General features: G+C 45.9%; 1 protein-coding gene across 1 annotated transcript; it reads right to left on the reverse strand.

The window, feature by feature from the left end:
• Positions 1 to 25,455, reverse strand: LOC138294170 (tumor necrosis factor ligand superfamily member 6-like). Its single transcript, XM_069233347.1, has 4 exons — positions 24,706 to 25,455; positions 18,890 to 18,935; positions 7,541 to 7,597; positions 1 to 879 (listed from the first exon to the last, which is right to left on the reverse strand). Exons 1-4 carry the CDS (start codon positions 25,039 to 25,041, stop codon positions 485 to 487), a joined length of 834 nt encoding a protein of 277 aa, XP_069089448.1. The 5' UTR covers positions 25,042 to 25,455; the 3' UTR covers positions 1 to 484.
• Between the last annotated feature and the right edge of the window lie 484 nt (positions 25,456 to 25,939).

Below are 25,939 nucleotides of genomic sequence, written 5' to 3' on the forward strand. Positions count from 1 at the left end.
TGACTATCTATTTATAAACACATTTCACTAGTGCAAGCTCAATGTATGCACAAGCCTTTGTCAAATGAACAAATGTTTACTAACTTTAAATCTTTTCTTGAGTCACATACAGAAGTCGCGCCTGGTGTCTATTGCTCATCCAAATACAAATGGTTCACAGAATCAAGGAGCTGCTTAGCCGAAGGTCCTTTCACTAGTGGTGTGGAAAAACTAGCACATGGTCAAGTGTAAAGTGAAAATACTTCATTTTCTTTCTGCTTTCAAGCAAACACAGCATTTTAATTGTCGAAAGAGTTCCTCTTTTAAGGAAAACATTCTAACCTAGACCAGTGTACATTACACAAATTAATTTATATGTTTCCTCACCCCAAAAAATATTGTGACTACCAACACACTTACACTACCACAGAGTAACACACAGGAATGAGAACATCCACTGTGTGGCATTTGTCATACTTTTTGAAGCTGGCATTTTAAGTAATCTCTAAAGCTTATAAAGACCAAAGAAAGTCTTTGATGCATCAACCATGACAACGGTGACATCAGAGACGTTGACGTGTACTTTGTCATCTTTCATCAGCTGGAACACAGCCCCGAGATAGCTGCTGCGGCTCCAGGTGTCGCTAATCATGCAGTTACGCGTCATCATACTATCCATAAGCACAATGTCCAGGGGATATCGTGGGGTCTTTTTGTATACCAAATGCTGAAGGTATTTGTTGTTACACCCCTCACCCTGAAAGTACACCTCTGAGTAGACAAAATAGAGTCCGTCTTGGTGGATGACAAGACCCCCGTCCTTGTACTGAACGCCAGCGGTGAAAGCTCCAAAGCTGGAGCTCTGCCACTGCAGCTGGAGAGACCGGATATCTTTCGCCCCTGAAACAAACATTGACAATTGTGTTAGTAGAACAGCAGATCTAGCACTAGCATTCAAAACAATACTGAAAAGTTAACACTCAATGGATGTCAAGTAGCCCCATTCCCAGGAGACTGAGGAGTAGAGTGGCCAATAATGTTCTTTTAGAGTATCGCTAAACTCTGCAAAAATCTAACCAAGAGTACCTCACAAAGGCTAACCAAACTTCCCATTAACAAACGTTTGTTTCACACAGCAATAGACTCAGAACTTACTCTTACTACTAACTCCTGTGAAAATGTAGCCTCTTTCTAGCATGGTTACCCCCATTTTTGGCCTGTTTTCAGTGTTTGTCAGTGTGGTTTTACGGTCTCACTGGGGTCCTGCTAGTCAGGACCCCAGTGCTCATAGTTTGTGGCCTACATGTCAGTATGTTTTACTGTTTTGTCAGTATGCTTGACTGTGTCACTGGAGTCCTGCTAACCAGAACTCCAATGCTTATGCTCTCTCTGATTCCAAATTTGTACTTACATACTGGTACCCCAGTATTCCACTCCAAACTGGCATACTGGACTCCCCCCCTTATGAGTACATAGTATATGGTGCCTAGGTACCCAGGGCATTGGGGTTCCAGGAGATCCTTATGGGCTGCAGCATTTCTTTTACCACCCATAAGGAGCTCATACAAACACTTCTTTAGGACTGCCATTGCAGTCTGAGTGAAATAGTGTAAGCACTATTTCACAGCCATTTTCACTGCACCAGGTCACTTATAAGTCACCTGGATATCCAACTTTCAGACCCTGAAGGCTAGGTGCAGAGTACCTGTGTGTGATGGCACCCCTGCACTAGCAGAGCTGCCCACATGTGCTCCAGGTCCATTTTCCCAGACTTCATGAGTGCGGGGAAACCATTATAAGTGTGCACTACATATAGGTCAACACATATATGTAGCTTCACAATGGTAACTCCAAGTATGTCCATGTGAGATTTCTAAGGGTGAGACATTGTACCCCCAATCTGATTCTGGTAATGGGGGGCCAATTCCATGCACCCTGAGGGTTCCACCATGGACCTCACTACTGCCATACCAGCATTCTGAGGTTTTCACTGCAGCCCCACCTGCTGTCCCCTCACACAGAAGCTTCTGTCCTCCTGGGGCTTGAGCAGCTCAATCCCAGGAAGGCAGAACAATGCATTTCCTTTAGGAGAGGGGTGTTACACCCTCTCACTTTGGAAATAGGTGTTACAGGCATAGGAGGAGTTTCCTCCCAGAGCCTCAGGAAGTGCTTTGAGGGGCACAAATAGTGCCCTCCTTGCAAAATACAGTCTACAGTGGTTCAGGGAACCCCAGTTCCTGCTCTGGCACAAAACTAGACAAAGGAAAGGGGAGTGACTACTCCCCTGTCCATCACCACCCCAGGGGTGGTGCCCAGAGCTCCTCCAGAGTGTCCCTGTGTTCTGTCATCCTGTTTTCAGGATAGTCAGGGAGCTCTGGGGCATCTGAGTGGCCAGTGTCAGCAGGTGACGTCAGAGACCCCTCCTGATAGGTCCATACCAAGTTAGGTGACCAATCCCCCTCCGGAGGCTATTTAGGGTCTCTCCTGTGGGTGTTTTCTCCGATTCGGTTTTGCAAGACTCCAGCAGGACTCCTCTGCAACCTCTGCTATACCTTCTACCATCAGATCAACTGCAGAACTGCTACAGGAACTCTACAACTGCAACAAAACATCCAAGAAGGCTACAACTCTGTAACTTCAGGTCCTGCCAGCAACTGCAACAGTTTCCAGGTTGTGCACACTCTGAGGACTGCCTGTCTTCATCCTGCACCGGAAGGACTGAAGGAATCTCCAGTGGAGTGACGGAGTCACTTCCCTGCTTCAGCAGGCACCTCTCTGCAGCGACAACCGGTACTCTGGGACTCCTCTCCTGTTAACAAGCATGATCCCTGGAACACAGGGGGTGGACCGAAGTGATCGTGATTGTCCAAAGGTCCAGCTGTCCAAATTTAGTTGAGGTAAGGGATTGCCTCCGCGAGCTAGACAGTAGCCCTGTGCACTGTGTGTTTTGCAGCTCCTAGGGCTTCTGTGCGCTTCTTTCAGAAATCCTTTGTGCACAGCATAGCCCAGATCACCAGCACTTTATCCTGCAACACTCAGCTCCCTGAGTTGCTCTCTGGCGGCGTAGGATCCCATTGAGTAGTGCTGCAATGACCATGTTTTGCAACTCCTTTGTGTCGGTGTCCTGGTGCTGCCTGGTCTTCTGAGAGCTCTCTGAAGGCCTGAGAGCCCCCTCTTTCTCCTCAGTCCAAGTTGAGACCCAGAGGTACCTCCTGTGCCGAGGTAGCGCCTTTTCCCACAAACTAGGATATTTGCGTGAGCCAAGGCTTGTTGGCGGAATCCAGTGACGAAAACTTGCCTGCATCCAACGACTCAAAGTGGGACATCTCTAACACCAAGCAGGAACCCGCAGCTTTCTTCTTTGCTGCATTTCTGACTTTTCTTCTAACCGGAGAACCCACTTTTACACCTTCATACAGGTTAGCAGGGGCTCCTGCTCTTACTGAACTCTTCATCTGTTCTTGGACTTGGTCTCCTCTCTCCACAGGTCTTCAGGTCGAGGAATCCATTGTTAGTCTCTTGCAATCTTGCTTGGTTTTTGCATAATCCTTTACCACAACTTGTAGTGTGTTAGGAGGAAACTTGCTGTACTTTACTCCTGTTTTCCTGGGCTCTGGGGTGGGGTACTTTACTTACCTTTGGTGTTTTCCTATACTCCCAGCAAAACCTCTACACACTATTCTTGCCTAGGTGGTGAACCAACCTTTGCATTCTACTATTTTAGTATATAGTTTGTGTTGCCCATAGGCCCATTCTAGCCTATGGTGATTTTCACTATTAGCACTATTTTGTGACTGTGTTCTTACCTGATTTTGGTTACTAGGGTATATTTTATGTTTTACTTACCTCCTAAGCTACCTCTAGATAGCCTGGCTTCTACACTGCCTACATTTCACTAATAAGGGATAACTGGACCTGGTGTAAGGTGTAAGTACCATAGGTGACCACTACATACTAGGCCAGCTTCCTGCAACTCCTAGAAAAGCAGTGTCTGTTGTGGTCATCAAGGATGCCGTCATGAGATATGCAAAGTCCTGCAGCGAGGATCTGTTCTGCAGTGACAGTTCTGATGCCAATGTAATGGCGGTGCACATCTTTGTGACGGGTCCGATCCACACAGCAGTAAAGATGTGTCGGTTCTGCTCGGGCTTGTGAAGTACAGCAGAGGGGAAGCATCAGTTCAGCTGGATCAAAAGTGACTGGCAGAACACCGTAAGCCCACTTCTAAGGGTCCAGGACTAGAGTGGCACCACTTGACAGGGTAGACTCACAGATGACAGAGTCCAGGTGGTGGTGCAAGGTTTTGGAAGCTTGTCATGTCCCTGGGGCTTTGGATCAGGAGGCCAGCCAACTGGCCCTTGCAGTCACTCGGCGTTCAAGAGATGCAGGTCGAGTCCATTTCACCCAGTCCTTCAGAGCGGCAGTCGTCCAGTAAGGTGGTTTCAGCAGCACAACAGTCTTTCTTTCTGACAGAGTAGTCACAGGTCCAGAAGTGTACTGAAGAGATGGTTCCTGAGGTTCATTATTTATACCCAGTTGTGACTTTAAGTCGGGAGAAGCCTCTAGAAGCATGCCTTTGCAGTGCACAAGTGCCCTATCATGCTGGCCCTGGCTCCAGACTAACTACAGGTGGTATAGACCCTTTTGTGTGGAGACAGAGCACAACCTATTCAATTGTGATTAGGCCTGGGTCCAGCTCCTGCCCCCATCCTACCAGTGATGGCCCATCCAGTCACCTTACCTGCCCATTGTGTGTAACTGTCTAGGAGGAATACATAAAGCCCAATTATCAACTACACCCAGACATGTGACCCAGAGACAGGCTGCAGGCACCAAATGGCTGAGGCAAGAAAATGCCAACTTTAAAAAAGTGCCATTTTCAGCTGCCCGTTGTGTGTACCTGTCTAGGAGGAATACATAAAGCCCAATTATCAACTACACCCAGAAATGTGACCCAGAGACAGGCTGCAGGCACCAAATGGCTATGGCAAGAAAATGCCAACTTTCTAATAGTGCAATTTCCAGAACTGTAATTAAGGACTCTACTTCACCATAAATTAGGATTTTTCATTACTATTCCAGAGACCCAAAACATGAACTGGCTACAAGTTCCAATTCCAATGAGGAAATTACGATTATAAAATGTAATAAGGTAGCTCCTATGTTGTCGCATGGGTGAAGTAGGCCTTGCAGTACTACCGGGACATGTAAAACTTAAGAGTACATATCCTACTATTTAACTATATTGCACCCTGCCCTCTGAGCTGTCAAGGGCCTACCATAGGGGTGACTTATTGGTATTAAAAAGGTAGGTTTGGGCCTGGCAAAGGGTTTACATAGTCCTAAGACCAACAAAAGGGAAGTCAGCAAGTCAGCAAAAACAGGAGGTCTGCAGGCAAAATGTTAGTAGTAAACTACGTCAAGTATTCTAGGTCTAACAGTAGGACTTTGGGACTCTTTCTGGCACTGAGTTCATTGCCATACCTTTTATGTGTTTGACTTTATGAGTGGAGGGTGTATGATAGGTTGGTTTGTCTCCTCTTACTCGTTTTGTGTGGTAGAGACGATACATAAATGTAACCCTTCAAGTCCGACACATTTTTGGATGTAAATAGTTCAAAAACTATAAAAACACAAAGGGCCTCATTATGACCCTGGCGGGCGGCGGAGGCCGCCCGCCAGGATCCCGCCCTCCAAATTACCGCGCCGCGGTCAAAAGACCGCAGCGGGTATTACGAGTTTTCCCCTGGGCTGGCGGGCGGTTCCAGTTAAACCGCCCGCCAGCCCAGGGGAAAACGACCTTCCCACGAGGATGCCGGCTCGTAATCGAGCCGGCGGAGTGGGAAGGTGCGACGGGTGCTACTGCACCCGTCGCGTATTTCACTGTCTGCAAGGCAGACAGTGAAATACATTTTGGGGCCCTCTTACGGGGGCCCCTGCCGTGCCCATGCCATTGGCATGGGCACGGCAGGGGCCCCCAGGGGCCCCGCGACCCCCCCTACCGCCATCCTGTTCATGGCGGCTTTCCCGCCATGAACTGGATGGCGGTAGGGGGGGTCAGAATCCTCATGGCTGCGGAGCGTGCTCCGCAGCCATGGAGGATTCCAATGAGCAGCGGAAAGTCAGCGGGAGACCGCTGACTTTCCGCTTCTGACCGCGGCTGAACCGCCGCGGTCAGAATGCTCATTGGAGCACCGCCAGCCTGTCGGCGGTGCTCCCGTGGTCGGTGGCCCTGGCGGCCACCGGCCGCCAGGGTCAGAATGACCCTCAAAGTGTCTGTATTCCGAATAAAGTGTTAGTTTTATGACAAGTTTACTGTCATTGCGTTGAACAGTTTTTGCTATAGCAGAAAGTAAATATACGTATGGGAAGTAGAGTTGAAAAAGCTCACCTTGAGGTTTTTCCACCCAGGACAGATATGTACAAAACCTGGCTTAGGGAAACATTTGCCATTACCACAATTGCTACTGCCAGCTCTGCAGTATTAATAGATGTTGAGAAATTATTGTAATATCCCTCAAATCTGCTCACCAGACCAAGACATGAGCCAGCTCATAAACAGGTCAGAAGCAACCCTGACATGCTGCCCAGAGCAGGTGGGTGTCTCAGATATGAGAATCCCAGGCTACCGGGGATATCCATGAGGAGTTGCTGAATGCATTATATTAACATAAACTAGTAGCCCTTATTTTAATTGATCACTTGCTTGCTTGTATCAATAATTAACACACTGTCCTACTTTAATGTATCTGAAATCACATGGGCATTATTCCAATGACCTCCTTCATACAGGGCCTCCAGGATAAGTTAAGGTAGGTTCTTTGAACTAGAAGTCACAATGATTCACCTTTGGTTATCCTAAAAAAAGCTTTCTTATTGCGACTGATCAGTGTGTGTTGCAGCTGCTGGCCAACCTTTTTGACATATTTGCCTACTCAGGAATATATGTGAGAAGGGATGTAGCCTGTGCCAAAAGAAATCAAAGACAATTGTTTTACTCTTTGGTGAAATGAGCTTAAACCCAGTACAGTTTCAATGACCACTATTATTAGGCAACCCCAATCCTGAAATTCAAGTTAGAAATTGGCAGTCATCTTAGCCCGATTTCTCTCTTTTACTGCCCATGTAAACATGGTAAGAAAAAGCTACTACCCCAACTGTGATTACGCCTGGGATACTGAAATGATGTGTATATGGACCTCTCGATAAAGCCCTAAAACAACCTTGACTGCAAAGCATGTAAAGGTCTAATCACTTATTATTATCAAATTTATAGCCCTTACAGTAGCTGATTGTAGACAGAGAACCCACTTTCTAGTGTTGTGTATGACCCATAAAGTGTTCTGATTGTTGGTGACACATTTTGGAAATACAAATGCAACTTGTGGATTTTGTAGGACTGTTCAAAACCTCCTACACTGAGATGAAATTCTAGCCAACTTTAAGAAACATCCCAAGCAACCATTTTTGGGGGAAGACCTGCCCCCCTTCCACTAAACTTTTACACGCTCCACAAGCTTCAGATTAAATCTCCCGCACTCACCACTGAGCTCAAACATACCTCTGAGATGGGCTGCAACCGCTTCTTTCTTCTTCATGTCTTCAGTATTTTGGTCACCTGCATAGAAATTGTACTTTTTACAACAAATCTTTTCTCAAATAAAATTACTGGTTTCCTTTAATGAGGTACTTGTCAAAAGGTGTGAGAAATTAGTTGCTTTTCTCAGCACATATGATTGTGGTGTTAACACTGAAGCTAGTTTTGAAATGGATCAGGTAGATGGAAGAAGGCTGTGGGTCAGGCTTATCACTTGACCTATCATCTGTCATTTGGCCAGCTCAAGGCATTCCTGGTCCTCACTTGGCCATGTAGGGGGGAAGGGTTTTAGATGGGCCAACAAAGTGTCTAGAACAGGAATAACACATTGTTTGGTGTATTTCCAATGCTTTCAGGGACAGCCACTGAGGATCAGACCACTGAGAAGAATGTCGTATAGAGATTGATAAAGGGTTGACATAAATGTTCTCTCTATCTCATTTTTACACAAATGATCACCAACTCCATCTCATTTTCTTATCTGGACCTCGTTATGAGTGGATATTTGGTTTTGATGAGGCTAATAACTGTAGCTATCGACCTCCTTGGAGTTATTAGATCAGCTGTACCACCACAGAGCTTTTTACAGAGATGTCAACTATTGAAAACAGCTTAAATCTCCAGGTGAAAGTCTGGCCCAAATTGAGAAATTACCAAGGGAATGGAACCCAGAATTACCATTTCAATTACCATTGCCTTTTGTCATCGGAATTACTCGTAATTAGGACATATATTCCACCTTGCCAATATCTCCAAGTATGTTTTAGCCTGTGTTGGCAGCTTGAATGCTTTCTAACACTCTCCACTTTAACATGAATAAAATCCATAACTGTTACTAGCACAAGCCTCATAGGAGGTCTTTTCTGACAACACCTGTGGAGAACACACTCTTAAACATATTGAAAGAGCTGTAACACACATGGATGCCAAGAAGGGTGACACAAACCAATAACATGCCTAGGGCACAAAATACCTCTAGAAGGTTTTACAGAAATCCTCTTATTTTCCAATATCTCAGACCTCTCTACTTCCTGCCAGTTTGATATGCATTAAAGAAATGGCAAAGTGCAACTGCACATATTTCGCTGCCCTACTGGGAAAGTATTTTTCTGTGTACAGAAACCCCTTCCCATGCCTCTGCCAATTTGTGTTATGTCCCTTCTACATTCTCAAAGTGAAAACTCATTTACCCTGCCTCTCACAGATTCATTTCTTCAATTTCAAGGTGGGAAGGTACCTGAAAAAGTAAATGTGTATCACCTTTTACAGATGTACTTATCCTAGTATGCCTACAGCCCGTACCTGTTAGCAGATTGTATCCTAGAACACTGAGTACAAGAATATCTTTGCACACTAATATCAAGGGACAAAATATCAAAAGGTAAGTGCACAGAGGTGATTATAGAGTTACTATTCTTAACTCCACATTTATGTACCTTAATGATATTGATATATATATATATATTATATATTTTATGTTGTGTATAGATATATTTTATATTGTGCAGAAATGCTCTATATCTTTGTAAATATGGAGCATTTCTGTTTCTCTCCGTTTCACACAATGCCATTCAGCAAGTTCCTTTGCTATGCTGCCTAGTGTGAAATAATAGTAAATATGCCCTTTGTTTCTAATATGGTTTTCCAACGATAGAGATAAGTCAGATGTGTTATGATCTCATTAGCTTGATCTTTTCTGAAGAGTGGAACCTTAAATGTGAGAAACTAATGCAATATATGATCTGACAATATTTGCCCAAATATGATCTTGACAATGTTTGACCTACCAAGGCTGTCACACAGAAAGGGCAGCCGGGGATATTTTCACCAGGCATTATGCATTTTCAGGACACCTTACCTGATATAGCAGTTGTTTATGACAATTATGCACACAAGTCCATTCAATGTTAACAAATATAGACAGACTTGCTGACACACACATATCATTACCAAGACAGGTGCTCTGTTTGCTGAAATTGAAATAACGCCGGACAGATTAAGCGATTGTATGCCAGACAATAGCCTGTGGCTTTGATTGGATTGCACCCCAGAGGAAGTGGGAGATAGCATGTAGGGAAACTTAGATGGAAAATTGCTTGGAAATCAACAGACCAGAAAGTAATATGAAGTGATGCTATGTGTACCCTTACTACACTTCCTCTCCACTGGCCCATGCAAAGTAATCCCACTTTCTGTGTCATGCAGAACTCCCCTTACAGACAGTAAAATGTAAATAACTAAATCAGAATCCAGATATTCACAGCTGTGATGTCACAACAGTGGTTCATCAAAGTTATTGGCCACTGCTGTGATGTCACTCAGGGGAAGCATTTGCTTCGCCTTTGTTCTGCCACCTCTCTGGGTCTCGGGACACCTGTACATGATGGGAGAATAGAGGTTGACAGTTTCACCCTCTTTCCCCTGACTCACCCACAACTCCCAGGACCTGAATGAGACAGGAGAATGCAAGTGGTTTTGTCTATGCACCAAATGCCTTCTCCCCTGTGAGCACAGTCTAGATTGACCTTGCTGAGGGGAATGGAGGGTCCTGGGGGAAGCTAGTCGTAGGGGAGCAGTCAAGCATGCTGCCATCGACAAGACTCACAAGAAAGTTAGCAGAGCAATGAGGTTTTTTTGTGCAGGACATGACATTTAGGTGATGGCCCATGGGGGTTTCGACAAGTAAAATGGGGGGCTTTTCTGAGATGACAGAGTCCACCTTCCTGAGTTGGGATACACTTATTATATGGTGGAACTAAGGGAGGTGATGGGAAGTTTGTGGAATGAGGGGCTGTGGTGTGGGAAGAGCTGGTGAGATTAAATGTGTTGTAGTAGTGAATGCATACAAGGGTGGGGCAGAAAAACACCCTTGGTGGGTTTCTGGGTGGCGATACATGGAGGGTGGAGAGTCAGATGGGGCGGATCCACCCCTTGGGAGGAGGAATAAGGAGTTCAGGTGAAAGGAGATCTAGGTGTAGGTTGACTGGAACAGGTGATTGAGGTGGTGGTTGAAGGATGTTTTTGAAAGGAAGAAATTAGGACGACAGTGATGGGAAGACGTGTCTGGGGTGAAGGGCAAAAAGAATGAGTGAGGCATTATGGGTAGAGATTGGTTATGGGGCAAAGGATATGTTAAGGAGTTCAATATGTTGAGCTGATTTGTATTGATGTTTGTTGCAATCCTGTCCTAATAAATGGCCTTTTGCACAATACTGGAGTCATGATGATTGACCCACGAATTAAGCTGTGCTGACAATTGGCTCTTACAGAGCCAATGTCAGCACAGTGCCAGCTATACAAGCTGTTCACTCCAGGGAGGACATGAGGACGTAAGGAGGGGTGGATCGTTCTGACAAACGAACTGCTGTGCAAGCTGCTGTGCGCTGAGTGGAGCAGGGCCTTTAACAGACCAGAGCTGGGCGGAGGAGGCTGGAGAAGCTCATAGGGAGCTGTGCGGCAGTATGACCAGGCGGAAGCAGTGCAGAGGGACAGTTGTGGCAGTGCCACTTGAGACCTGTGACATCTGCTCGCACAGAGCAGAGCTGGCAGAGCTGCCACGAGCCACGCACGGTAAGGTGTTGAGGCAATATAATCTGTAACCTGTGAGACGTGTGAGACTTGTGTGGGGGAGTGGCGGCTTCAGTAAACAGTAATGGTATACAGCAAATGCCATAACCAAATGCCATAACCTTGCTACAACCCCGACCCCGATCTGTGGAAGCGCCCCCACCATGATTAGGTACGGCTTGCTGCCAGTTTGTTCTTGCCCACCATGTTTATCAGTTAGCAGCCATCAGCAACCATCAACAGGTAACTCTTTCGCTATAAACCTGTGCGTTCTGCTCCACAGGCTATCCTCAGCCCCATCATCGCCCTCCTAACAGCTCTGCAATCCACTGGCAGTAACCAGCGAGTTCAGCTATAGTGCAGAGGGCGTCTGATTGCAACATCTGCAATGCCTGCGTTGACCCCAAGAAAAACCTCTGTAAATAAAAACAGTCTCCTCTAAATCATATGTATATATAAGTATTGCAATTCAACTCAGCCTTCTAGGGCCCATCAGTACAGTGTGCTTGTGCCCCTCCTCATGCCAGTTGGCAGTATCAGTAAAAATAAGAGGGGGGGTGAGACAGTACTAGAAGGGACTCTCTGCCTCTCTTCATAAGCTCTCAAGGCTCTTCAGAAGCCTGCAAGTCCCTTCAGGACAGTGTGCTTGTGCCCCATCCCCATGTCAGTTGAAGGGCAGCATTAGCAAAAGTAAGGGGGAGCTGAGGAGACACTAGCAGAGGAAACTAGAGGCTGCCCGCCCTTGTGCCCTGCACCCATGAGGAAGTTGATGAAGTCAGGCATGATGCAGAAGGAACAGCACCGGCTTCATGGTACAGGAAGATCAAGGTGGGCAGGGCAAGCCTTCACCTGACGAATGAGAGCCTTCATATCCAGAGTTCAAGTCCAGCCAACAACCTGCCATTCTAATGAAGCTCTTGCATGCCCCCGCACTCAGCATCGCCACTGGGGTCTGCAAGCACCCTGACTAGTTAGCTGTTCTCGTCCCCGTGAAGGCGGCTCGATTGGTCACAAAAAGTACCATTGAGCACAGTGGCCCCTGCGTCACAACCCTCCAGGATTTCTTCAAAAAGCCATCTGTGACACTCAGGTTGGTTTCTCCAGCTAGAAGGGGCGACCATGCCATTTCCAGTATTCCGGCAAAGAAGATGTAAAGACCGATGCAACAAAAATTTCAGGCCCTTATGCACCCCACCCTATCGACAGGATTCACCCAGGACTGCAATGTTGCTTCAAGCCTGGAGGCCATGGAGGCTGCAGTTGAGATGTCTCCACCTAGGAATCTTGATGCCAACTCGATCACAATGGCCCACAACCAGGTGATTTTCCATCAATTATTACCCAGGGCGGCAGCACCACTTCAAAGTCCTGTGCTTGCTATCGAACCAAGAACCCCTCTTTTGGAGTCCCCTAGAACAGCCTTTCCTAATGAGTCACCACACGATAAATTTACATCCTTATTTAATCATGTGGGGCACAACCATCAATCTAGTGATTGTCCACGGTTGGCAACTAATTGTCAACTTGGCCCAATCCCAGAGACAACGCATAGACTGTTTTCTCAGTCCCACAGAGGCCCAATGGACTTGTTTATCATCTGGGAGCATGACTCCACTATCGTCCACAAAACCGTTCATCTCAGAGTGCTCAGGAAACAACATGAGATCCGGTGGCATGAAACTAAACAATCAATCTCTTTTCGAACTGTCACGTTGCCCCACAGACCCAACTCATGGCTCACCAATGCAAGGTAAAACCACTTTGGAAACAAATACAGCCACCCCCACTGCTATTTTGCCTCAGTTATTGCAAACACTACAATCAACAGTCTCTGCATTAAATTACCACTCGGATAAACTAGACCTCCATGTCAACCCTTTGAATTCGCTGGCAGTCTTTACTGCAGGGATCGACAACAGGCTTTGCAACCTAAATACAAGTTTTAGAGCACAACCACTTTTACGCAGTCGATCTGTTGCTGCTCCCCCATCATAGACAGTCTGGCATTGCTCCCGACCTTCCTTAACACCATCAAGGAGCTGACGGATGGCCCTAGACAATGCCATCAAACAATTCCAGCAAATCCTCTGCAAAATCACATAGCTTGAAACACCCAAACTGCAGAGAAGCACATTGTATCTATTAGTACCAGTCTGGAACCGGAAGCACTCCAGCCGTCGACACAATCTCTGATGCAGTAAGGACAATGGGCCTCATTCTGACCCTGGCGGTAAATTCCGCCAGGGCCGCGGACCACGGAAAGCAACGCCAACAGGCTGGCGGTGCTTCCTGGGCCATTCTGACCACGGCGGTAAAGCTGCGGTCAGAAAACCGGGTCCGACGGTTTCCCGCCGGATTAACCCCGGTTGGCCCAATCCTCCATGGCGGATTCCGACCCCCTTCCCGCCAGCCTGTTTCTGGCGGTTTTCAGTGAACGGGTGTCCCACTGGCATGGGCAGTGCAGGGGCCCCCTAACAGGGCCCCATTAAGCTTTTCACTGTCTGCCTAGCAGACAGTGAAAAGCGCGACGGGTGCTACTGCACCCGTCGCACACCTGCAACACCACCGGCTCCATTCGGAGCCGGCTTCTGTGTTGCAGGCCCTTTCCCGCTGGGCTGGCGGGCGCTCCCTTGGCGGGCGCCCGCCGGCCCAGCAGGAAAGTCAGAATGGCCCCCGCGGTCTTTTGACTGCGGAGCGGCCAATTGGCGGTTTAAGTTACCCTTCCCACTCAGGGCAACTTTAGCAACCCAAAAGGATGATGGACGGAGTGCTGAACAATGCAAACACTCACCCCTAGTCACAGATCTGGGTTTAATCCATCGTCCAGACGTGGGTCCCTTGCTCGCTGCGCCACTGGATTCAAGCTAGCCTGGCTGATGAAGGGTGATACCCTGAAACTGGTCCCAGGATGCTTGTTTCCTGTCCAGGGAGGACCTGGCTTGGCAGTTCGGGCTGGACTGTTCCCATGAGGAACAGGGTCAAGGCTGATTTGTATATGGCTGGGTCTAAACTGGGGTGGCATGGCGAGCAAAATAACAATGGATTAAACCCAGATCTGTGACTGGGGGTGAGTGTTTGAAAAGTTTCAACACTCCGTCCATCATTTTATTTTGTTTTGTGATGTCTTTTTTACAACTACTTCTAAATGTATCTGAATGCTGCTGTTACCATCTCTGCACACGCACTTCATTGTTGTTAAGTGAATATGAAAGTTGATTGTTGTTGCAACAATATCATTGTCCCCTTTACTTTTGCAAGGTATAACTTAAGAAAGTAATTTGTCTTGACTTGATATTTCATACTGTTAGTATGTTACATGTGCACTTTATTGCTGTCAACCTATATGCCCTACTTTAATTTTGTTGAAATAAAACGCCTATCTTTTTATCTTTGTATAAAGATTTTTTATCACTGGAGAAAACACTGGCCCTCATTATGCGATTGGCGGAAAATGCCGCCTACAGCCTACCGCCACAGCGACGGGCGGCAACATACCATCGCCGTGGCTACCGACCGTCCATGCCATTATGGCCGTAGCTGGAATTCCGCCAGAAGGCTGGCGGAATTCCGGCAACGGTCATGGCAGTGGACGGCGGTAAGGTAACGCTGCTGCCAGCAGCAGCGCCACGCCAGCAAAACTCCGCCTACCGTATCATGTTCCATGATACTGCCTGGCGGTGTTTTGCTGGTGGACGCTGCTGCAGGCAGCAGCGCCGCATCCCGCCTCCTTCCGGAGGACCCCCTGCAAGCAGGTAAGTCAGGTTCTCCGACAGGAGAGAGGGGTGAAGGGTGCTGCGTGCATGTGTGGGGGTGTGTGTGACTGTGTTTGAATGCGGGCATGCATGTGTAATGCGTGTGTGAATTGGTGTGTGTGTGTGTGTGTGTATGTGCATGTTGTGTCATGTGCTTGCGTGTGTGCCTGGATGTATGTGTGTGAGTTTTGCAGTGAGTGTGTATGTATGTATGCATGTATGGGTGAATGTGTGTATGCATGTGTGTATGGATGTGTATGTATGTGCATGTATGTGTGGATATGTGGGAGGGAGGGTCGGGAGGAGGAGGAGGAGGAGGAGGGCGAGGGTAGGAGACGACTCTGGGGAGTGGGAGGGAGGGGACCCCTATCAGTGCCAGGGAAGGGATAGTGCCTACCCCCATGATTTCCGTGGCGGTACAGAAACCACGGAAACCATGGTTGTGGGTGGGGTCACAATGCCATTGGCGGCCTAGTGACGGCCACTGGGCTGAAGTCTCTAGTCTCCAGCCAGGCGGTCGTACCACTGTGACGGTCGGTGTGTTGACTTGGCGGTTTGGCCAAAGCCGAACCACCAATCTCATAATAGTAGAGGTAGGTACCACCAGCCTGTTGGTGGTAATACCTCCACTTTAGCACCGACCGCCGGGGTCGTAATGACCCCCATTATGTTTTATTCTGAGATTTTTTAATTGTTTGCCTGCTATCTTTCACTATTTTCCTATTGTAATGGTTTTAATTAATTGTTCCCAATAAAGTTATATACCCAATGCCAGCTATTGGCTCTCAGAGGGAGAGCAGAACATGCAGTTTTGGTCTGGGAGAAAGTGTGATTGCGCTGAGGGTGATTAAGGGTTGGCGGCAGGTTATTTTTCATTTTTAGTAGGAAAGTTGCAAAGGGTGGTGGAGATGGAAGGCAGGAGGCCAAGTATTTAATTAGGATAAAGGCCCATATTTATGGAGAAATGAGGAGCGGGATGCTGTGCCAAAATTGCCAGCGCCACACTTCACCATTTTCACATCGGAGTGATGCAGTGTATTTCATGGAATATGGAGCACACACCCGTGTGTTGTCCCCTGTGCTGGCGCTAAATTTAGCTGCCAATGTCACGCAGGCATCCTTGCACCATCATGCAAGGATGTCTTAGTTGAGGGGTTTGATTGTTTATGTGTGAGAAGGTGTCCCTTCTTTTACATAAACAATCCCTAATGGCGTTTTAGCACTTCTGTTTGTGCTGCAGAATTTAGCATACACAGAACTGCCAAAGCGTCATTTTCAAATGATTGTTTATGTGCAGGAAGGCACACCTCTCCACACATAAACAATCATTTCTGGCATTTTGCTCTTTCTATGCGTGCTGCAGAATGAAGCACGCACAGAAAAAGCAAAAAACGAGGAGGAATAAAAGTATTTCTCTTTGTTGAGCCTTGCTAATGCCACCCCTGGGGTGGCGTTAGATTATGGTGCTGCCTCAGGTTTATGAAATCTCGCAAATCAGAGGCACCGTCAAAATGCAATGGGTGTTGCTCTGGCACGCCCACAGCAACACCCACTGCACGCCCCTCTGATGCAGAAAACTGCGTCGGAGGGGCTCGTATTTACAAGGAGGCACAACGCCACATAAAGTGGCATTACACCTATTTGTAAATATGGATCACAGGTTATTGCCATTGGAGCGTCACGTGAAATGACACTAATGGCGCTAGGAGCTCTTAAATATGCCCAAAGTTTGTTGGCTGGGCTGGGGGTTATATGCAGAGGGATGTGTGTTTGGGTAGCAGGGGGACCAGGTATTGTTTATATTTGAAAAGGGGTGGGGACGTGGACGGCAGCTATTTATTTATTAATTTGGGGGAGGTGAAGAGTGCACAAGGGCGCTGGGGTTTGAAGGCAGGAGGCTTTTCTTTTTTCAAAAACACTTTTTAATTACAGATGACTCTGCCATTACTCCTTTATCCCAGAGTATAGGCTAGAAGCAGGGGCGGTTGATTTGGGAGTTTGGGCATATACAACATCCAATTGTAGATGGATAAAAAAATGTGATTTATGGGAATGTTTTCCATCACTGTTTTCTGAGTGATATCATAGATACCCTGAGGTTTACTCTTGTTGTCTATCTGATGTCACTCAAAAGCCCTTGATGAAAAACATAATTTATAGTTACCCCTCTACAATTCTATATGTTATGTGTGGCTTACACTGGAAGCTACTGGCATGAGTAACCAGATTCCAAACCTAGTTAGCCACTGGTATGATGTAGCAACGGTGGGTAACAAAAGTTGTTTCCCGCTGTTGCTCCTTTAGAAATAAACACCAGCCTGCTATGACAGCTGTGAGTGCAGTGCTGAAGTGCAGAAAGCACAGCTTCAGACGGGAAGTGGGGGGGAAAACTGAGGTTTGTAGTGGTGGTAGCAGGGGACCAGTGTTATATTTATCTTTGGGAGAGGATGCCATGTTATGTATGCATCCCCATTACTACTCTGCCCCTTCGTAGATGTTGAAAGCAGGACAGGTGGTTTAGGGAGCCATTAATAACATCAAATTGTAGATGGGTAAAAAGTGAATAAAAGGGATGCTTTTCACCCCAGGGTTCTGAGTGAAATCATAAATAATAGAGGTTACTCTTGTTGTCTATGTCACACCACTGTTGTGATGTCATAAAGGCCTTCCAGGCCAGGCTGACAGGTCTGTCAAAGCGCCTGCTAGTGCAGCAATGCTTGTCTGCTTTGACAGAAAGCACAAAGCACAGCTGCAGGGAGTTGGAGGTATAGGCAGGGAATGTGGTGGGGGCTGGTCAAGGATGGCAGGTAAGGTATTTATTTTAATCTTTGGACAAGGATACATAACATAGGCCATGCTATGTATGGCTCCCCATTACTCTACTACTGCATAGCCATTGAAAGCAGGGACAGAGGATCTTGGGGGCCATTCATGACATAAAATTATAGATGGGTAAAAAAGTGAATTACAGGGAGTTTTTTACCTCAGGGTTCTGAGTGACATCATAGACAACTCGAGTTTTACTATCATTGCCTACTTGATATCGCTCAGTAATTCACTGTTATTCATCTAGAATTCTATGTTGTATGGCTCTCACTGAGAGCAACTTCAGAGCTGGTTAATGGCTACTATGATGTAACAGCAATGGGTAATAGAAGTCGTTACCCACTGTTGTTATGTTATCAAGGAATTTGAGGCTGCATTGACCTGCCTTTCTGGAAGCCTATCAGTGCAGCGCTGGCTTTCTGCTTTGACGAAGGGCATATAGTGCGGTGTCTGTATGGGAAGGGGTGGATTAGCACAGGGGGTGGCTGTTTGGGAGGTGGGATTGACTTGAGGACAATTATTTTCTTTCTAACATTTTGGATAGAGGGGAGACACCACAATATATATGGCTCCACATAACTCCTCTGCCCCCCATAGCAGTTTAAAGCAGGACAAAATGGATTTGTGGGCCATACATAGCATAAAACAATACATGGGTAAAACATTATTAATTGGGATGTTTCTCACCCCAGTGATCTAAGTGACATCACAGACACCTCGAGCTTCGCTATTGTTGTCTATTTAACATCTCCCAGAACCCCCTGTTGAAAAAGGTCCCAGTTATTCATTGTTGCCAATCTCTAATTCTTCATGTTTTGTAATTTTTTTCACCTCACATTCTGTTGACCCCTTGAATGGGAAAGGGCAGGAAACACAAACACTTTTATGAAGTAACACTAGGTGGACAGCTTAGGTGCAGTGGAGGGAAAGAAGTGGATAGGTACGCAGAAGATGTGGTGTGAGGAGTCATGAAAAAGGTAATGAGGGGAGACAGAAAGTAAAGAAGGTGACAATGAAAGGGGCGTCACAAAATGATTCAGAAGAGAGTGACAGAAATGTGATGAGACGAGATTGAGAATTAGTGCTGTGAGAAGGACTCTTAAGAAATAGAGAAGGATAAAGCAGGGAGGCCGTCAAACTGAACTAGAAAATGAGGCGCCTGACTCACCAAGCTGCATCTCCAAGGCTGGAATGAGTTGTTCATAGCTTGTAGACTGCCAAGAGAAAGAGACACAATAACTAATATTGATAACAGGCTTTTAGATTTAAATACATTTAGAACATTGGAATGTTGTGATTCACAATTAAGACAGTGTATAAACACTGAGATATTTATTGCTGGCACCTGCTTTCTGCTTTAATATTCAAAAGTATTTTTATCTTTTTTCCCTGTTTAATTTAGAAAGACCCACCCTAGGTTAGTGGAATGTCCTAAAAGAATTGCAATACTTCAAACTATACTGGTCGTTAAAGACCCTCTTCCATGTTATAGGCCCAAGCTGCAGAGCGAGGGCATTTAAACTATACTATACACTTAGCAGCATGCTTAAATGCTATATTAAAGAAGAACCATGCTGGAACCCAACTGGAGATTTAGGTGGTTAAAGTAGAAAATATTATATCTTTGGCATTGTTTTTTTGAAGAAGAGGGATAATTAAATGCCTTTCCCTTTAAAAAATGTGGATTTTTTTTTAACCTGTCAGACCCCATTTTGGGTGCCAAGGGGCAAATACTGGCTGTTGAGCCTAAATTGCTGAGGTTGAGGTTGTTTGCCTCTAATATCCAAGGGCACATTTTACTTTGGCTAAGCAAACTTGGTCAAGAACAACCTCTTTAGCAGCTGAATCTCGGTGGTAGCAATGACAATTAGTCAGAGGCTTCTCAGGGAAGTAGCGTGGAGGGGTTTGAGCTCAGTATTCAATGAATACACATTAGTATAACAAGTGATTGTCCAACCCAGCTGCTGCTTCCAGACCTTCCGTCTTCTCACCCACGCACACAAAGCCCTCCACAACAAGGGACCGGAATACCTCAACAGACGCCTCAGCTTCTACGTCCCCACCCGCCCCCTCCGCTCCGCTGGCCTCGCACTTGCTGCCGTCCCTCGCACCCGCCGCTCCACGGCGGGTGGGAGATCTTTCTCCTTCCTGGCGGCCAAGACCTGGAACTCCCTCCCCACCAGCCTCAGGACCACCCAGGACCACTCCGCTTTCCGGAGACTCCTAAAGACTTGGCTGTTCGAGCAGCGATAACCCCCCCTTTCCCCCCTAGCGCCTTGAGACCCGCACGGGTGAGTAGCGCGCTTTACAAATGCTAATGATTTGATTTGATTTGATTTAACGCACTTTCAAGGAGATAAATACTCTAAAGTTACCTAAAACTAAATGCTTAACAGAGTATATTGAACTTGATAGAATATCGTGGCCTGGTGCTAGTGTAAATCGGTGCTTCTTCTTACTATTGACCCTAGACGTTTCCTTATCATTAGGGTGGTTCCCTCCTCAGGTCTGGTTCTAGCATGATCAGGGTTAGGTGCAGATTGCCCCTGTAATTTAGTGTCAGTGCACTGTCTATTTTTTGACTCAGTTCACCAGTTCTTACCCCATGAGTCTCTTTCAGTCCATAAATGGGCCTACACCTTTTGGGTGGCCAAGCAGCTCCTCCTGTGCTCTTATGTTCACCTGCTTCCAAGCTGAGTGCAAGCCAGCAGTTTCTCTTGCCCTCCTCGGTCGGTGTATTTAGGCAACGCAGGTGCAGTCGGAGATGGATGCTCAAGGAAGTTCTTCTTGAGAGATAGTCCAGGAAGTGATCTATGCAGCCCCAATCATGTTGCTCAGATCTGGATAGGTGAGGCATGCATGGTTGGGCTCATGCAGAAGGTGAGGCCTCCACAGGCCTCTCTGGTTGGATGGTGAACCACAGCTTCAGGTCGTGCGGCAGGTCTGGTTCACACTGCAAGTGGGTGAAGTGGTTTCGCCCACCTTTCACAATTGAGATGCAGCAGCTCAGGTGGTGCTGCAACTTCATTATTCCTATCAGGAATTGCACTTGAGTCAGTCTAGGAGCCACTTATACCAAATCACACAGATCATTTTCCAGAGTCCTCTGCTTCTGAAGAACCACCACACAGGAGCATTGCTGCACCACGCTCCTCCTGCAGCGTTGTTAGTCTCCTTCCCTCTTTCAGTAGGCAGGCTGACATTTATGTGCTTCAGGATAGATAATCAGATCTTGCAGCAAAAGGTGGACTCAGCTGATGTCCCTTCATTACCGGGAAGCTGGTTGTCAGGCAGACAAAATCTCTGGTTGCCCAGCAGACGTTTGAGTACTCTGTGAAACACTCACTTCCTTGGTCATAGGCAATTTAGAACTGGAACAACAAGTGGGTCAGTGGGTCCCGTTTTTATATAGTCAAAGCAAATGGGAATGTGGATACACTGTCTGCACTTTCAGAACTTGGTTGGGGTGGTTCTCCTTTCAAGTGCCCTTTTCAGGCTACTGTCAAGATACAGCCTTTGTGTAAAGTGATGCTCCTCACAGTAGGGGAGTCTCCGACCTGGAGGACCCACAATATAGGCACAGAGAGGTGTGAGCTTTATGCAGCTAACTGGCCTCATCTGGGGGTTTCTTTCACCTTTAACAGCAGAGAATGTAGTCCCACCCTTCACCTGTACCATCTACCGAATGGCAGTGCTTCAAGAAGACTAGTGAGCAGCTCCTCTCAGCCAAAGGCTTAATCAAATTTCCACACAAGGCTTGTCTCAACGCTACCAACTTCAAAGTGTCTAGATCTTCTCCCCCTAACTTAATGGATGTCCGAAGTATACTTCCACTTTCTGGGAGTACAACCTCACAACCATATTGTGCACAGGGCAAAACTTGGGATATCCAAAATGGATTCTACAGGCCTCCATTACTCTGGTTCATTCATACACACCACTGATGTACCATGTAGACTTCATACACAAACAGTTACTGCATACACTTAAAATGTTAGCATCAAGATGTGGGTTAATAAATAGAAGCATCGGTTTATATAAGTGGACTAAAAGGCCTCCATTCCAGTGACACAGATAAAAGGGCCTGGGCTATATCATAATGGGGATCCTGTTTAAGGTGCCTGCAGGGCAAAAAATGTAGTTTTATTTAACGTATTATTTCTCTGAGTTAGTGTTTTATTTTCAGACAATACAGCTCGGAAAAAGTGAGCAAGTTTTGCCTCTCTATATTTCGGAGCTGTGATGACTAAAAATAAAGTACTAATTTAGAGAAATATCAGGTTAGTTTACGTCCTGCAGGAGCATAAAACAGGCACTCGACTCTACACTGCGCCAGAAAAGCCCATCATGATAAATTCTACGGTTACAACTATGGATTCACAAAACACAACACCCTGCCATCATCACTCTATGTACTAAAACCATGACAGGGACAACAGCCCACTGTCTGTACAATGAGGGTATGCTTGGTACACCAATCCAGGTCACAGGATAAGTCTAGGGTCTCACTCATGTCATGGACACTCCAAGGTCTTTGCATACAATGGATCAATGGGAGGCTAGGGTCAAAATCAAAGCACAGGATACAAGGTTTATACTGTCCGGCACTCAGGGCAGGGGACCACAACTGTAGTCCATGCAGGGGCCATCCGCATCACAACAACCTCTGAAAGAAAGTATGATGAAATATTCCTCTGGCATAGCATGGTTAGCAATAGAAAATGTTTTAAACGATTAATGTTTGAGGGATTCTGAGAAAATGTAGGACCCAAACAAGATATGGTAAAAAAAACATTAATTATGACATTCATATAATCCATAAAAAATATATTTTCTGTACAGAGAAATGGCGTCACACTTAAGTACTGGGTTATTCCGAACCCAGTGGTGCCAGGGAACACACCCTAAGACTTCGAGTCCTTCCTGTTTCAGACTACAGAAACACAGAGTCTTCTTGGTGAAGTCAAAGATCTTGTTTATTGGCTGCAGCCAGTAACAGGTATCCTAGAAGTACAACACGGTGTATATTCTCAGGAGACTGCTCCCCTTGCAAAGCTAACCTTCTCTTTTATACAAAATATTATGCTTTAGGCAAACATTCCTTATTTTACAGTTGACCATTCACATATTTTCACTACAAAGAAATAGCAGGGTTATGATGACAAGCCATATTTCAGTTTGTCCAGCCCTCAATCAATTACCCGGCAAGGCTCAGTACTTTCATCAGATATCGACGGACCCCCAATATAAACAGGCACCTCCTCCTTGTAAAGCAAGTCATAAAGAAAGAAAACAGGGACAGGTGTGTGTAAGATTAGGCATGGTTTGTGTGTGATTAAAGGTTTTATGATGTGTTGTGCCTTGATACTAATCTCATTCGGCCACTGGGAAAGAAAACTGGCCGAACAGGTTTGGCTTCAGGCAGTGGAGTCAGCTGGCCCAGGTCACAGAGGAGCCAGCAAAGATGTACGTGTCCTTCGGACTCGTTTTCGGCATTAGTCATTTGCCTATGTGAGGGCAATCACAAAATGGCTGTCGTTTAAATGGAACCTCAGAGTTTCAGGACGGAAAATCTGATATTCAGGTGATTTCGTCACCTGAATATGAATACAATGCTTGTGCATACTATTCTAATCATTCTCGGTCTGCTGATACCAAAATCGTTGTGATACGACGATGTTTATAACACGGGTCCAGAATTTTTCAGTACCACAACACAGTGTTGGAGAAATGTAGCGTGAGTTGAAAGGAGGAGATTGAGTCCAAAAATAAGCACACGTGTCAATTTAAAAACTCTGTTAAGGAACCTTTTTTCCAAAGTGATTCTGTGCAAATCCCATGCTCACTACATAAAGTCAAAACATTTCCACCTTGGCCCTTCTCCTGGACATGACATGATTTCATGATTCATTCAGCATTTTTCCCATAAAATGCAATCTTCGCCAATTACAATAATCCAAGAATCTTCTTTGTTACAAGTCAGAAGATATAGCTATGTATAACGATTCAGCATCTTTACAGTATGCCATTTTTTAATTACCATCTCTATGCGTTTTATAGAGGCTAATATTTACCTACCTCTTGCAATCTCTCTTGTTTAATAAATGATCCAATGTGGGGCATATTTTAAAATTTGTCCCACATTTTGAGTCACTTGTTAGAGATAAAATAATTCAGCATCAGATTTATCAAATATTGTAGTACTAAGCTGAAATCCCAAAATATATAATTATAGATGGGTGACTGAATGAGCAGCAAAGGGATAGAAGAGCTTTGATGGAGCCATGCACAACCTGAAATATTGCCCCCCCCGCCTCCGCCACTCTCACAATTAACCTATCCTCCCCAATATATAAAAATGTGCACAGTGTTTTTCCATCAACCCCACCACCCCCTTCATTACCACACCCTCCTGCACCCAGATATAAAAAAGAAAATTACTTGGTGACTTGTCACCCAGCAACCACCGTTAGCATTACCCTTCCCCTCCTGGGCGAATATATTAAATGAATTGCCTGGTGTGCTAACCCACATGTACGATTCTCAACGCTATACACCCTCCTCCCCATCAAATGTAAATACTCCATACCTGCCATTGGCTGTCCTCCTGCTCCACCCTTTCATCATAAAGAAATACAATATCTGCTGTTCTTCCACCCTTTCATACCACCATGGGTGCATTCCCCCAGTGGTGTAATGCAACATGATGAGGCCCCCTACACCCGCAAAATGTGATGATGGCCCTCTGAGTCTCCCAGGCTGGTGGAAACCATATCTAAAAGGCTGCACAGAAGTACTTGGTGATTTTGTTACTGCACATTTCTCACTGTTTATCTGCTAAATATGGAGGTTGCACTGAGTAGAAAAATTCCTACTTCAGTCAGGTATTTCACAATGATTTAGCATAGCACTTTAAATGAGTTTATTTTTGATTTAACAATCCTAACTATGGGATTATACACAATGAACTGCACTCAGCATTACCTGTTTGAGGGCGTCTAGCTTCTGCCGCAGTTGGAGAGTCTTATGCAGCCCAAATCCAGCTCCCAAGAGTGCTAACAGGATGAGGAAAAAAACAAGGGCATAGCAGATGTAGGAGCAAGCCATCTTCTTCTCCCGCCTCCGGATGGGGAATGGAGGGGCGGTTGGAATTTGGGAGTGGGTGGGAAAGGCATTGGTACAAATCTTCTCCTCCCAGTGTCCATAACTCACTGTCAGAGTAGGAGGACTGAGGGGGAAAGCCATGCTGGGAAGTGGGTTCCTTTGCTGTGTCCGATCTATCTGTTGTGTCAAGTCAGCCCCCAATTCTCTTCTTGCCATTTCTCTCAGCTGGCCCTTCTCTGGATCTTCTCTATTTGCCACTGCAGAGCAAATGATATTCGATTTGCTGCGCTGTACCTGGCCGTCAATCCTAATTAGACTCGAAGACAAAACTTTGTGCTTGAATCTATCGATTTCACCTTGCAACAAGACACCGAGACACCCACGCTTCTTCCTACTTCACTCTGTAAAAGTCCACCTCAGAAACCGAAAGGTTTCTACCAGCCATCTCTGACATTTATTAAGTACTGGAAGCATTGCAGTTTACCGCTGCGCCTGTTCATAGGCTGGCTGAAGGTCTCTTACCATATAGGTACGGTGAAAATTCTCACCATTTTGGTAAAAAAATCGGTTTATGATGAAGGTGAAAAGAATGTTGATACGCTCAGCAACAGTGGACATAAATAATATAGAGTGGGTGGAAGCGGGTATGGGGGAGTGAGTCTTGTCTGGAGGCCAAGATGACATTTATTTTCAAGAGAAAACTAAGAAAAAAAAGTGCATCTTTGAGACCTCAGAAAACCACTTCCTGCATTTTTGAGAGATCGGAAGACCACTTCCTGCAGAGCTAAGTGACCTTGCTGCACACACGCGAGTGTGTGCTGCTTTACAGTCACATAAGAACTGGCTGGGGACATACATTTCCCACCGTATTATTGAACGCATAACAGCTTGTTGTCACATGCGCATCACTGACTCTCAGGTTATACCATTTGTTGCAGATCAACTGTGTGAAAGCTGAATTCATTTATAATGATTTTCATTTATTATTGTTTAAGAATTTGCATAAATTAGGCTAACAGAAAATAATGTGTCTGTTAGCGCGTCTGACCTTAATAGGTACACTTACAAGGGGACTCGAAAAGGCCGATGAACCTTTTGACTCGCAATTAAGATG

Source organism: Pleurodeles waltl, chromosome 4_2 (genome assembly GCF_031143425.1).
Source record: "Pleurodeles waltl isolate 20211129_DDA chromosome 4_2, aPleWal1.hap1.20221129, whole genome shotgun sequence".
Lineage (NCBI taxonomy): Eukaryota > Metazoa > Chordata > Amphibia > Caudata > Salamandridae > Pleurodeles > Pleurodeles waltl.

Bases quoted from the DNA above. Each gene is read 5' to 3' on its own strand.
- LOC138294170 (XM_069233347.1), bottom strand. From the start codon at position 25,041: ATGGCAAGAAGAGAATTGGGGGCTGACTTGACACAACAGATAGATCGG. The intron at 7,598-18,889 runs GTGAGTCAGGCG...ATTTCTATGCAG, and splicing joins AGCCTTGGAGATGCAGCTTG to GTGACCAAAATACTGAAGAC. The intron at 880-7,540 runs GTATGTTTGAGC...TGTTTGTTTCAG, and splicing joins GGTTGCAGCCCATCTCAGAG to GGGCGAAAGATATCCGGTCT.